The following is a 13,835-nucleotide window of genomic DNA, read 5'->3' on the forward strand; positions in this document are numbered from 1 at the left end:
GTGAGGCTTTGACCAGAAGTGCTCTGTAAAGATCTTGTGATTTTATTCTCCAAAATGAAGAGGCTGTTGGACTCCAGTCAGATTCCCAGTAGCATAGCAAGTTAGCATTTGCCTCACTAACTACCTCCTGCCATTTCAGTTGGCTCCGAGGTTCAGCCTCATTTCCTGTCCTGTCCTGTCATTATGCACTGGTAAACAGGTGCTGTGCTCATCTCCAGAAGTGGTGGCTTTTCAGCGGTCAGCCAAGTGATTTCTGTAAACAGCATCACTAGATTGCAGGAACTTTGGGAGGGGGTGTATCTGTCCCCTGCACTTTTGAATCTTTTGGGGCTCCTGAGTGTGTACAGGATTTAGAGATGTCAGAGAATAACTTGATTCCTATCATTGTCTGCCAAACAGATTTATTGGGGGCTGTGCTTCATTGTATTGGAGATGAATGAATCTTCAAGCTCTTGGCAGTTCAGATCCAAATCCCAACTGGCCACAATGTCCATAATTGGCCAGACCAAACCTCGGATCCTAACCCCGTTGAACTCTGGGAAAGTTTTGCTCTGAATCCAACTCCAGCCTTTGGAAACTTGGACCTATATCTAGTTTACGTGAGAGTTATTCAGGCTTTAATGGTGGGCGCTCTCTGTCCCAACTGCTGCACAAACCAGAGAGCATCTCAAACGTGCAGCACCAGTTTTGCCTTTTGTTATTGAATGCTATCTTTTTTTTTTCTTTTTCTTTTCTTTCCCAAGAAATTCCTCCAAGATCCTAGTTGGTGATGAGAGGGGGAGGATATTCAGTTGGGCTGTGGATGGGTAGGAAGAAACAACAAGGAGCTCTTGGTCTCCTCCAACCCTGTGTGGTGTCTATGGACGGAATGAAAATTATCCTTCAGAGTACACAAGATTTGTAAGGAAGAGCGGAGTGAAATGAATCTCAAGAGAGTCAGCAACCTGTAGGGTCAAGTTGGGAGCGGAAAAGGAATTTGACATCCTCTGATACAGCTCTGCCCTGTTATTAAAGTAAAAAGGTATGAAGGTCTAGTCCTGCCCCTGCCGCATATACAACCCCCGTCACTGAATTTGCCAATGAGAATCACTGCCAGTGGTATAATGCAGTGTGCGTGTTCTGTCTGCTGTGTCTCAGTGTCCCATCCTGCTTCCAGTGAAATCAATGGGAATTTTACCACTCTTCAACCGGAACAGATCTGGGCTCTGAATTGTGGGCCACTGTATAGAATACAGCAGGTAAATGCTATCAAAATGTGTTTAAAACTGATCCTCGTTGGCACGTGCATTTGAACTGCACATGAATTTCCTCTGTACAAAGTGGTTTTTGCGTTAAATAAAATCCAGCTGTTTATTTGTGTGGTTTAACAGGATGGTAATTGCTCAGTGTACTCAATTGATGGTGGTCTGTGTGTGTGTTTTTTTTTAACTTGGATCCAGAGGATGGTACGCAAACCTCGTGCTGGGATGTAGATTGAACCTCTCAGACACACTTCATGCTGGGAGGTTCCAACTGCAGGGCTCCCAGAGTGATCCTGGCTAGGGTTTAGATTTTATGTCACTGTTCGGGGGGAAATTTCACCCACTGAAGTGGATGGAGCAGCAGCCAGGCACAGGAGCTCGGAGTGTGGCCCCCTGGAAGGCCAGGAGGGCGTTAACATGTGAAACCAGCTGGGACCTATGAAACAGTCTTGCTTGTGGATTGGTACTAGGGTTTCTAGAGGAGAAGATGATACACGTGCATTAGAGATGTCAGTGCTGTGCCGGGGGGGGGGGGGGGGTGTCAGTCTATGTAGCCTGGAGTCCAGAGAATGATCTCTTCAGAGCCCCTTCCCGCCGAGCAGGGCTGACAGTCCATCCAGCAGGGGGCAGAGGTGGCACTCCTGCACCTCATTATTGCTAAGAGGTTGGTTTCCACCCATCTTGTGCTGCTTGGTCCTGGGCTGCACCCCGAGGGGTTCAGGAAGAGGGTGCCAGGGGCTGGGGACCGGAATCTCCCAGGTAAACATTTAATGCTGACCCGCTTCCTCACCGGCTGCTGCTGAGAGAAACGGAGGGAGAGGAGGAATCAAATGCAAGTTGAAAAGGAGAGAGAAGGAGAAGATCTCTCCTGCTTCTCCTGTTGCAGCTATCTTGCTGTAGCATCTGTGTCTGAGCCCCCAGCATCCACATGGTGTGCCGCCCCAGGCTTGGGAGCCTCCTGGGACCTAGCCAGGCCAGGCCCCCTATCACAGGGGCTTAGCTCATCCTGAACACAGGCCCTATGCAGAAGGGCCCTGAACATTGGTGGCGCCTGGAAAGACCCCAGCACTGGGGTGTATTTGCCCAATAGCACTGATACAGGTAAGCAAGTCTGGGGGGATGGAGGTGGATCAGCGTGTGGATTTATAAGGTGCTCCTCTGAATGAGGAGGATAAAAAGAAATGCTGGGCGGCTGTCTTAGTTCCTGAGCCTGGCCCATTCTGTGCCCACGAGGAGGCAGGGGTCCCACGTTTAAAGCTTGAATCATAACCTAAACGCGCAAAGGGCTGAATTAAGTTTGCACGGGCGGCCTTAAATCTGGCATGGCCTCACTTTTGAGTGGCTGACTTTGCAAAACCTATTAAGAAAACATTCTTCTCTCACAGTTCTTGGCTGTAATTTCTTCAATTTTTTTAAAAAAGGAAATCAGGGGCACCCAAAGCCCCACCTATTCCTCTGTGTACAGGGTCATGCCGTCCCCCAGCTGTTGAAGGACTCCTAAGCTAGCGATTAAGATTTTCAGCAGCACGGCGTTCCCTGAGAGACGCCAGCAATCCAGGCCCTGGAAGAACATCCCTCCTTAACAAAGTGCTTGTCTCCTGAAGCGCAGCAGGGAGAGGGAGCTAAATGAACTGGTGCCAAGAACCTCAAGCAAGAGCCTGGATCTCTAATGAGAGACTAGCCTGGGGGAAGGCTTGGATCGCCGGCAAACACCACATGTTCTCTCATGGGCGGGAAGTGGGTATCACTGTGAAAGAGTCCTCTCCCTTTGTGGGATGCTAGGCAGGGTGACCACAAACAAGGCAGCCAGAAGTGATTGAGCGCAGGTCCAGTGGCGTTGCCAGCAGGAACTGCTGAATGCCTGTGGGTTTCCTATGCTGTGCAGCCTCTGGCAAAGTGCTGGGGGGATCTGCTTCCTCTAGGCAGAGAGAACATGTAGATCAGCAGCAGTTTTTGCATGTCAGTTTTGCACAGCTCTGAGCTTCCGCTGCAAACCGGACAGTGACTCGCAAACTTTCTGACGGGTTGCTTATCCTACAGGCCAGCTTTCTAGCCATGGTACTTATCCCACCCTCCTTCCCATAGTATCCATGCACCTTACTGTCATTACAGTATCTAGTATCATACACCCTGTGAGGTAGGGCAGGGCTATTCTGCCCATTGGACAGATGAGAAACTGAGGCACAGAGGGCCTAAGGTCCAGATCTTTTCAAAGGTTTTGAGGCTCCTAATGTCCATTGATTTCAATAGAAGGTTTGAGCCTAAACATCGCCGAGGTACCTGACCACTGGACCAATCTTCCTCTCCTCTGATACAGACACCTCTGCCCTCTGGAAGACCATGGCCAGCGGGTGAAGCTTCCCCTTGGAGAGGCTAGCTCCCTGCCCCGTTTCTTCCAGCTGAGGCCTGCCACCCCTGCTCACTGCTCTCAGGCCCTCGCCATGGCCCCAGCCAGGGCCGAGTTCTAGACTTAGCCTCAACTGGGACCACGGCAGAGCTCTCGGCCCTGGCTGGAGCCCCGAGCCCACCCCCCATTCCACCGCTTCCACCCCCGGCCCCACCCCCATTCCGCCTCTTCTCCCAAGGCCCTGCCCCACCGCACACTCCTTCCCCTCCACCCCCGCTGCGGCCCCGAGACCAGAAAAGCTCTTTGCTCCCACTGTGGCCCTGAACCCCTGGCTGAGGAGATTTTTCAGGCTAGACTGGAACGACTGCCCTATACCCAAAAGGCTCCACATCCCTTTACCAGCCCTTTGACCTCCCATTCCTGCCCAGCTGCTCTTTCAAGATAAGTATGGGGTGAATTATATTTTCCTGTTGATCTTGGCCCCTGGCTATCAATAAACTTGGCCAGGGCGCTGGTGGTTCGTCCTCTTGGGTGTTACCAAGACTACAGGGAAGCAGAGATGAGAAGGCCCCTAAAGTTAAGTAGGAGTTGATGCCTTGCTAATCATAGTAATTCCCTTCCTCACGCCCTGCCCCTCCAGTCCTTGCCCAGCCTCAGCTCTTTCCTTGGGGCTGCTGCCAGCTCCCAAGTTAGAAGCTGTGTCGAAAGCTGTGCCTGCAGAGCCCCTAGTTTCAGGGAGACATTTTGTCCCAGTTCCTTGCCAGTGCTGGGGAGCTCCAGAAATCCCTGCATCAAACCTGCCAGGACAGGGAAGTTGCTGTGACACCCAAATTCCCAGTAGCCAAGCTCTAAGCCACAAAGCAAATCTGGGGGATGGAGGTGGATCAGCATGTGGATTTATAAGGTGCTAACCCACCCTATTCATCTTAACATATGTTGTGTTGGTGAGACATTAAAGCACTGTAGGGCATAAGGTTCAAAAAGTCAAAAGCAAAATCCCAGCTCTTGAATGTGGAGAATCCAAACCCCAGTCTGGATCTGATCATCACAGCAGGCCCCAATGCACTGAGCCACGCTCCCAGATCTGAACTTGCAGGAACCCATGCTAACACAGCCTGCGTGAGAGAGGTGGAAAGGCGAGGGCCTGGAGCCCTGCATTTTCCTGCCAGCCCAATTTCTATCAACTCTACAAAGCCCTGTCACATGGTGACTGCGTGGCCAGCAGGGCAGAGGGTCCATGGCACCTACTGGAATTAACAGCTGGTGCCCAGCATCCCTGGAAAATCAAGTCACTCTGACTCTTCGGGCAGTGAGCTGCTGGGGCAGGGAGTGGGAGTGGTGATGTGGTTTCTCAAAAACAACAAGGAGTCTGGTGGCACCTTAAAGACTAACAGATTTATTTGGGCATAAGCTTTCATGGGTAAAAAACCCACTTCTTCAGATGTGGTTTCTGGCTCTCCCTGCATTCAGACGCACATCACCTAAGGATCAGGCTAATTGTCACCTTACCACTTTCAGCTGCCAGAAGAGTGTGCAGTAATTACTGTCATCAGAGTCATCAGGGTTGCTGGGAAGGCCGGGAGAGGGGCTGGAACTGATGGAAGGCCAGCCTTCTTTGTGTGCTCTCTTTACAGGAAGGTTGTCATTAGTATCAGTTAGAGGCCAACTCTACCCGAGTTTTATGAGACACCTGGAAATTTGATGCACAGGATTTTTAAAGGCACAGACCCAAGCCAAGCGTAACAGAGAGGGCCGCATGGTGCGGGCGAGTAGAACCAGCCACGCGGCGGCAATACGGATGTCTGGGGAAACCTTGGGGAGCAAAGGAAGGGGTTGCTGCTGTTAGTGATGAACAAAGGTAGCGGATGTGGGGATCACTGACCCACGCGCTCACGTTTACACGGCACGTTTCATGCCAAATCACTGTACTAACTCCATGCTGTGTGTATGCAGCACTGGTGCAGGGCAGCCACTCCTAGGGCAGGGGGTGGTGAGCTGGCAAACCCCTGCTCTTAGAAACAGCATCAGGTTTTCCAGTGACTATCCAGAATGGGGGAGACACACACACACCCCAAGGGGGGGACTGTGGCTGAGCAAATAACTGATTATGCAGCTCGGGGGCTGAACCAAAAAAATCAGCAAAAAATATTGGCTTGGAGCAAAAAAACCCACCCAAAATGAAGCAAAGCTGAAAAAACCTGAAGTGACACTTTTTTGGGTTTCATTTTGTTTCAGTTTTGGTTGTTTTTCAGCCCCAACCCTTTTTAAAAAATAGAGCTAAATTTTGAAACCAAACAAGTCAAAATGTTTCATTTTGAAACAGCTGAAATGAATGTTTTCGGCTCTTTGGTGAAACTATTCATCAAATTCAGCCCTAATTAGTGACTGGTTTTGGTGCACTGAAAAAGGCAGCATTTTGAACTCACCCTGTGCCACTTCTGGGTGTGTTTCGTTGCTCGCTTTGTCTTGGTGGGGGATGCCTCTGGAACACTCCCATTGCCCTCACCTCTGCAGAAATGGCAAGGGGCTTGCATTTATGAAATACTATATTTAAGAAGGGAGAAAGGGTTCTTCTTTCTAAATGTGTCATTGAAATAGTCCCATTAAATGCAGGCTGGCTTGGAAAAAGTATCCTAAATATGCATCATGGGGCACCAGGTTTATTGGCTCTCAGCAGCTTCACATCAAACCTGCTCAGATTACAAGCAAAAGGATTTCTTTTTTACCCAGCTGCCAGCCCTGCAAACAGCCTGGGATCTGAGAGTCAAGCTGGGCTACTTCTTTCTTATTCATCATTAGTGTCAAAAGCTCTGCAGGCCAATTTATGACAGCAGTGATATCTGTTTGACCCTGTGAGCTTCAATGGGCTTAGGCTGATTGAGAATCATCAACAGAATCCTGCCAATCAGGAACAGACTCCCACATGCTTGTTCTCATCTTTACTGGTTCTATGGGACAAACCACAGTGAAAAAAACCGTAAAAACGTATTTGAGTCACTAAAGTCACTGAGACTCTCATACATACAGGGGGCGGATCTGTTAAGTAAGAAAGTGCCATAGTTGCAGATGTGCAGCGTTGTTGTAGTCGTGTTGGTCCCAGGGTATTAGAGAGAAAAGGTGGGTGACATAATATCTTTTATTGGACCAATTTCTGTGGGTGAAAGAGACAAGCTTTTGAGCCACACGGAGCTCTTCTTCAGGTCTGGGGACTGCACTAAGCGCAGGTCTACACTGAAAACGCTGAATTGGCACAGCTGCATGGATGCAGATGCGCCATTGTAGTGCTTAAAGGCATGTCTACAGGTACAGTGCCGGTGCAGCGTGTCTGGTGAAGACTCTCTCTGCTGATGGGAGACCGTTCTCCCATCAGCATAATAAAACCACCTCCACAAGTGCCAGTAGCTATGCTGCCGGGAGAAGCGCTCCTCTTGACACAGCACTTTCTACACAAGAGGTTAAGGCTGGTAAAACTACGTCGCTCAGAGGTGTGGATTTTTCACACCCTTGAGCAAGGTAGTTAGGTCAACATAGGTCTGTAGTGTAGACCTGACCTCAGAGTGCCACAGCTAAAAACAACGTGGACCAGATTGTTTAGTGTAAGGGATGTACACATATTTCAAGGGACCATTCAAGGTGAAGTGGCCTGTTAACACCTCTCTGGTCATAGAGAAGAAAGGAAGGAAAAAAACGCTGGAGGTGTGCGGGGGTTTGTGGGTTGATGCAATAAGCTATAAATCCAGTGTCTCTGTTCAGTCCATGGTTTTTAGTGTCTAGCAAAGTTATGAATGTAAGCTGTCAGGCTCGTCTTTTGAAAGTCTTGGGCAGTTTTCCATTGAGGATGAGGACTTATAGGTCTGATCTAGAGTGATCACTTTGCGAGAAGTGTTCACCCACAGGTGATGGGGTGTTTTTGTCTTATCATTTCCCTGTGTGAGTTCATTCAAGAGCGTAGCGATTGTCTGGTTTCACCCACATAGTTACTATTGGGGCATTTAGTGCACCGGATGAGGTACGCCACGTTGTGATAGTCATGTGTAGGACCCATGGATCCTGAAAGGTGTGTTGTGGGGGAGTGGGGTGCTGATCATTGTAGCAGTGAAGATACTTATACAGGTTTTGCATCTGTTGCTCTGACAGGATCTGGTGCCACTTTGAGTTAGTGTGTCTTGGTCCAGGGAGAGCTTGCGTCTGATGATGAGTTGTCTGAAGGCCAGTAGAGGGAGTTCAAGAAAGATTTCTTTCAGGATGGGAGTCCCCATCGACTGTAGGTTGCAATTGTTTAAATGTACCCTGTATGGGTTCCGGTGTGGGGTGGTAGGTGAAAACTAGGGTTGTGTAGTTGGAGGGGATTTTATTTCTGCATTGAAGCAGGTTATCTCAGGATATTTGGGTGGCCCATTCCATGACATGATTTACTTCTCTGGTGGAATGTCCTTGTTTTGGTGAAGGCAGTTTTAAGTGTGTTAAGGTGTGTATTCTGGACATATTCTGCAGTATCTGAGTGCCTGGCTGTAGATAACAGATTTCTGGGTGTCCTTGAGTTGGTTGCTGGATCTGTGAATGGAATCTGGATCTGTGGCAATTCTTGGATTTCTTGTACATAGTTTTCTGTAGGGTTCCATTGTTGAAGCTGATCATGGTGTCCAGGAAGTTGCTGCTGGTGTGGGAGTACTCTAGAGAGAGTTTGAGGGATGGGTGGTGGTTGTTGAAGTTGTGGTGGAAATCTATGAGGGAGTTTAGGTTGTCTGTCCAGATGATGAAAACATCATTGATGTACCTCAGGTATATCACTGCTTTTGTGGTGCGTTTGTCCAGAATTCTGCCTCAATACAGAGCCATCCTAGTACCCCTGGCTGTTCCCATGGTTTGGACAAAGTGTTGTTAAATGTAAAATTGTTATGGGTGAGGATGAAAGGGGTGAGTTTGGTGGTGTGTTTTTGGTGGAAAGCTGAGGGTGGTCCACTGTCCACTGTCTACTTGCAGAGTCACTTTGGGCCAGACCCCCAGCCGGTGTGATCAGGTACTACACCAATGTACATTAGGGTCTATTATTTCTGAATTTTGGCTGTTTTGCTATCAGCCTCTGCCTTCGTTTGCAAAGCTAGTCTGCCTCCTTTCCCAGACCTGAGGAAGTGCTCTGTGTGGTTTGAAAACTTGTACCTTCCAGCAGCAGAAGTTGGTCCAATAAAAGATATGACCTCACTCACCGTGTCTCTCTCAGATCCTGGGACCAACACAGCTACGACAACACTGTAAATAGCATGACACTCGTTGATCTCATCAGTTCAAGGTATCAGTTGCAGACTACATGTCATCCAATGCCATATGGTTCTCTTTGGCTTCCGATGGGGGATTTTGGGTAGCTCTGAGGGTTTTGGATCCCAGTTCTGAGCTGAATATGCATTTGATATTTGGGATGTATATTTACAAGCCCTTCTTTGTGCCATGCCAGAGCTGTGATAAGTGGGAGTAGGCCCTCTAGAAATCTACTCAAGCAGGTCTAATTGTACCAAATAGAACGGCTCAGTAGAGTGGAAAATAGTCCTCATATATCTAACTGAAGAAGATAATGACCTTTTAAATAACAGAAGCAATTTTATTTCAATACCCCAATTACTCTGAACTCTCAAATGTCAAAGTGCTGGGCACTTTCAAAATAACTTAATTTAGACATTTATAGCACTTGGACACTGCTAGTTTCTTATCTAACCTAATTATGGGTTGTACAGGAAATTGCAAAGCATCCCAATTAATGTTATTTTTTATAGTGATACATAGAAGCGGCCTTTGACATTTGCCGCCATCTCGCGCGCCATGATTTACTCAGTAGGGTTTTTGATTTAGCTCCCTTGAAAGACGAAGCCCTTCCAGTCTCTGGTATCGCTGGGGAGCAGCTGAAAAAACTGGTGGCAGAAGTGGCTGTGATCCTGTCTTGCTGATGGCCTCCAACTAAAGGACATGCTTGTTTCCATGAGAGCAGAGCGCCTTTCCGTGGGCAGGGCACTCTGTGCCGTGCATATGATAATAGTGAACGCTCACTTCACTGACTGACGGATTCTCACAGGCCAAGGCACCCAGGGAAGAGACATCCCTGTTTTGACTCTCTTGTGCTATGATGGCAGCATATGGGGGCTGTGAAAGCCTCTTAGCTGGCTGAATGAAAAAGACCTCCTCACACAGGTACTCTGTAATTCCCTTCTCCCCATGTAGGGGGCAGGATTGAGGTTGGAGGGGTTGAGGCCATAGCACACAGTGGTAAAGGGTATTCTGGGCAGCCTGCTATAACTTAAAGCAGCTATCGGAGCTGCTTTAAGTTATTCCAGGCACCACACCAGCACAGAATGAGCAGGGCAAAAAGATCCCTTTTAGGGATCAATCTTCTGGTATGCTCAGCGCACAAAGTGCCCATGGATTTCTGTGCAGGACACAGGCACCAGCAGTTTGCAGTGTCAGACTTTTGATAATCAGGAGGTTGAGCTGCTTATTATAGGCAGGGCTGGTAGCGCCACCTATTATTATTAAGGTTGCCTGACGCTTCCCATTATAAGACCCTGTTTTCAGTTGCTTAGAACTTTGCAAAACTTTCACTGTTTGGGCTGAAAGTTTACATACCTGGTGTGTGCCTCAGGATTATTTTGTTTTTTTGAAAATTTCAGCCAAAACAGTTTACCTGTTTCCAAAGAATTCCGCTAGGGAAAAATACAATGCTTTGCAATGTTAAAAAAAAAAAAATCTGGCAAGCTTTTCTTTGACCAGCCTTAGTGCCCTTTTGCTGTGCTGGATTTGAAATTTGGCAGGAGGTATGTGGCTTTTTGCCAGGGATGGCCATGTCCCCCTGAAAATCCACCCAAGTTTGGCCAAGATATAAACCTTTGAAAATTGTAGTTCACACATGCTCAGCAGAGACTTCTTTGATTTTAGCATTTAAAATCAGTGAAGAGTCTGTGCTCACTGAGCATGCTCCATCCCCTCACAGCTGTTGTGTGTGACCAGACTCTGCATGCAACTGAAGAACAATTGAACATGCTCCAGCCAGGGGCTGAAGGGCTGAAGCTGGACTTGCGCTGTAACAGCTGCACCAGGCGGGGTTGGGGCTGGGCACCAGAACTGAGAGCAAGGAGCCTGTCTCTCCTGTGCTTTTGATGGCCTCTGCTGGCACCTAGGCAGCATGGAGGAAGAGGCTGTGAGATTCAAATACAGAGGGGACAAGAGAGGGACCTTGGTGGGAGGGGGAATAGATTGGGAGCCAGGGAAGGTAAGAATGGGACTGGAGGCAGGGGGTGAGGGAAAGTGGGACTGGGAGTTGGGGGTGTGGGGAGACTGGGACTGGATAGGCAGGGAGACTGGAGTGGGAGCCAGGGAGGCAAAAGGGACTAGGAGCCAATGGATGGGGGAAGGCTGAGACTGGGTGCAGAGCCGGGACGGAGACTGGAACTGGGGAACAGTGAGGTAGAGGGTAAGAGGGGGCTGGGGAAAGGGCCAATGGATCTGATGTGGCACTGAGGCAAAGAGACGGGGACAATGAGCTAGCTGGGGAGGACATGGAGACTGGATGAAGACACGGGGATTGGGAGCCACTGGCACTGTTGGCAACTGAAGGCGGGGGAGGGAGACAGCTTGGATGGGGAGATGTGAGGAGACTGGGACGGCCTGGTTTCTTTTGAACGTTTCACCAGAATTGACACTTTCCCATGGGATGTTTTGAGCTGAGGAATCGGCATTTTCCGATGTGACTCTGTTCTGGCGGGAAATTTCTGACCTGCTCTAGCTGCAACACACTCTGAGCAGCGGGCTGCACTAGCTCTGGCTTTAGTGACTGACTGCAGACTCCATTTCCTGAAGCCCAGTGAGCCATCCTTTCTGGTACTGCTGGAAACCACCATGTGTTTCTGATCAGACTGTCCCTTTCTCACACACCCCTTTGGGGAAGGCATTTCCCCTTGGGGTAAAGGAGAGACTAGAGATTGGCCTGAGCTACACAGCTGACATTTGGATCCAGTCTGCCCAAAGGGAACCAGCCCTGACCCACTAAGGTCAGTGGAATGGGTGTCTCTTTCCAGGAGACACTCTAGCGCCGCCAAAAGTTATGGGCTTAATGCGGGAATTGCTGGGTGAAGCTCTGAGGCCTATGTTACGCAGGAGGTCAGGGTAGATGATCACAACCGTCCCTTCTGGCCTTCAAAGCTATGAATCCATGTTCACTGAGACCTGAGAAGTCACACACTGCCTCTGTCTTGGTCAGATTCCTGCTGTGCCAATGCAATTCGTGTGTGTGTGGGGGGAGTTCTGTGCGATGAGGTGTGGAAACTCCACGCTGGCACTGAAAGGGTTAGGGGAGCTGGAGAGCTGAATTAGTGCACCTGGAGGGTATGTGAGGTTTAGTGAACAATGAGACCCAGCTGAGGAGGAGCGGGGTGGCTGATTTACAGGAAGGGAGGAGCTGCCGGAGGGAGCTGGTATCCTAGGATGGGCTTTGGAGGGAGAAGGGGGACCCCAGTGAAGGAGCCCTGAGGGTCAGTGGCCTGAGAGAAGCCAGGCTGAAAGTCCTGGAAGGCAGTGCTCTGTAGCAGAGTGGGAAAGTACAGTGCAGAGCCTGGGAGGGAGGGGATGAGTTTGCTAAGGATTGGGCCCAGGAAGGGTGGGATAGTTCAGTCCTATGTGTTTCGTTTGGACTTGGTTCTTCTGCTAGATCACATTCTGTCCCAGCCCTTCCAGGGCACCCCAAGTCACAGGAAGAAGTGGACCATTAGCAGGTGTTTGGTGGAGACAGCTGTGGAGAAAGCCCCTGCAATGCCATGGCCAGCCATGCTCTTTTACCCTTTATGGTTAAAATCTTCTGGTAGAGAGACAGCAAGAGACCAGAGTTACCTGCCAAAGAACCAGATTAAAACAGGGTTGTTGGCTTTTGTAATGGTTGCAAAGTACTTTGAGGGCTAAGCGGCTATAGATGTGGAAGAGGAGAGATTAAAAAGACTGGGACCATTCAGTTTAGAAAACAGGTGATTGAGGGGGGATATGAGAGAGGTCTATAAAGTCATGAGTGGTGGTGTGCACAAAGTGAATAGGGAATGGTTAGTCACTTTTTCACAGAACACAAGAACCAGGGGTCACCAATGAAATTAATAGGAAGCTGGTTTCCAACAAACGAAAGGAAGTACTGCCAGGGGATGTTGTGAAGGCCAAAAGTAGAACTGGGTTAAAAAAGAATCAGATAAATTCATGGAGGATAGGTCCATCAATGGCTATTAGCCAAAATGGTAAGGGACGCAACCCCATGCTCCGGGTTTCCCTAGCCTCTGACTGCTAGAAGCTGGGAGTGGATGACGGGAGGGATCACTTGGTAATTGCTCTGTTCTGTTCATTCCCTCTGAAGCACCTGGCACTGTTAGAAGACAGGACATTGGGCTAGATGGTCCTTGGGTCTGACCCAGTATGGCCGTTCTTATAACTGGCCATTGGCTTGTGTAATGGTTGTAAAGTGCTTTGAAGCCTTAAATAGAAGCTGGTATAAAAGTGGAATTGTTATGGTATTGTAACTTAAATGATTCCCATAATACACTGTATTCAAAAGCCATGAGGAATAGATAATATCCATCATAGGCGCCGACTTCTACTGGTGCCAGTGGGTGCTTGACCCGCCCCTCTGTCCCTGGCCTCACCCCAACTCCACCCCTGCCCCGCCCCCTCCATCCCCCATTCCAACCCCTTCCCCAAAGTCCCCGCCCCAACTCTGCCCCCTCCCTGTCCCTATTCCGACTCCTTCCCGAAATCCCCACCCCAGACCCACCTCTTCCCCGCCTCCTCCCCTGAGCGTGCCACGTTCCCGCTCCTCCCCCGCCCCTCCCGGAGCTTGCTCCAGCTGTTTGGCGGCGGCAAGTGCTGGGAGGTAGGCGGAGGAGCGGGGACGCAGTGCACTCAGGGCAGGAGCCGGAGGAGGAGGTGAGGCGGGGCTTGGCATTGAGCTTGGCTGCCGGTGGGTGCAGAGCACCCACTAATTTTTCCCCATGGGTGCTCCAGCCCCGGAGCACCCACGGAGTTGGTGCCTATCATCTCCCTTACATATATAATTCTGCCAGTCATCTCACATGGACCTCTCTGGTACAAAAATGTTGCCTCTTAGTTTTTGAGGTGATAAGAAAAATCTCCTGGCACGCTCTAATTTCAGTTTCCTTAGTTCCTGAGCCCAGCCACTTTAACAGAAAGCATCATATATGTTTGCTGGAGAGCTGCCCATCCCACCACTGTCT

At 49.5% G+C, this 13,835-nt stretch overlaps 1 protein-coding gene across 1 annotated transcript in view; it reads left to right on the top strand.

Annotated features, from left to right (window-relative positions):
• WDFY4 (WDFY family member 4) overlaps positions 1-1,340 on the top strand; it is a 236,835-nt gene extending 235,495 nt beyond the window's left edge. The window contains exon 62 of the mRNA XM_084634805.1: positions 744-1,340. Within this exon, the coding sequence (XP_084490931.1) occupies positions 744-810 (67 nt within the window). The 3' untranslated portion in view covers positions 811-1,340. The remainder of the gene's footprint in view (positions 1-743) is intronic.
• Positions 1,341-13,835: the final 12,495 nt, after the last annotated feature.

This window comes from Lepidochelys olivacea (genome assembly GCF_965140295.1).
Source record: "Lepidochelys olivacea isolate rLepOli2 genome assembly, chromosome: 7".
In the NCBI taxonomy this organism is placed as follows: Eukaryota; Metazoa; Chordata; order Testudines; family Cheloniidae; genus Lepidochelys; species Lepidochelys olivacea.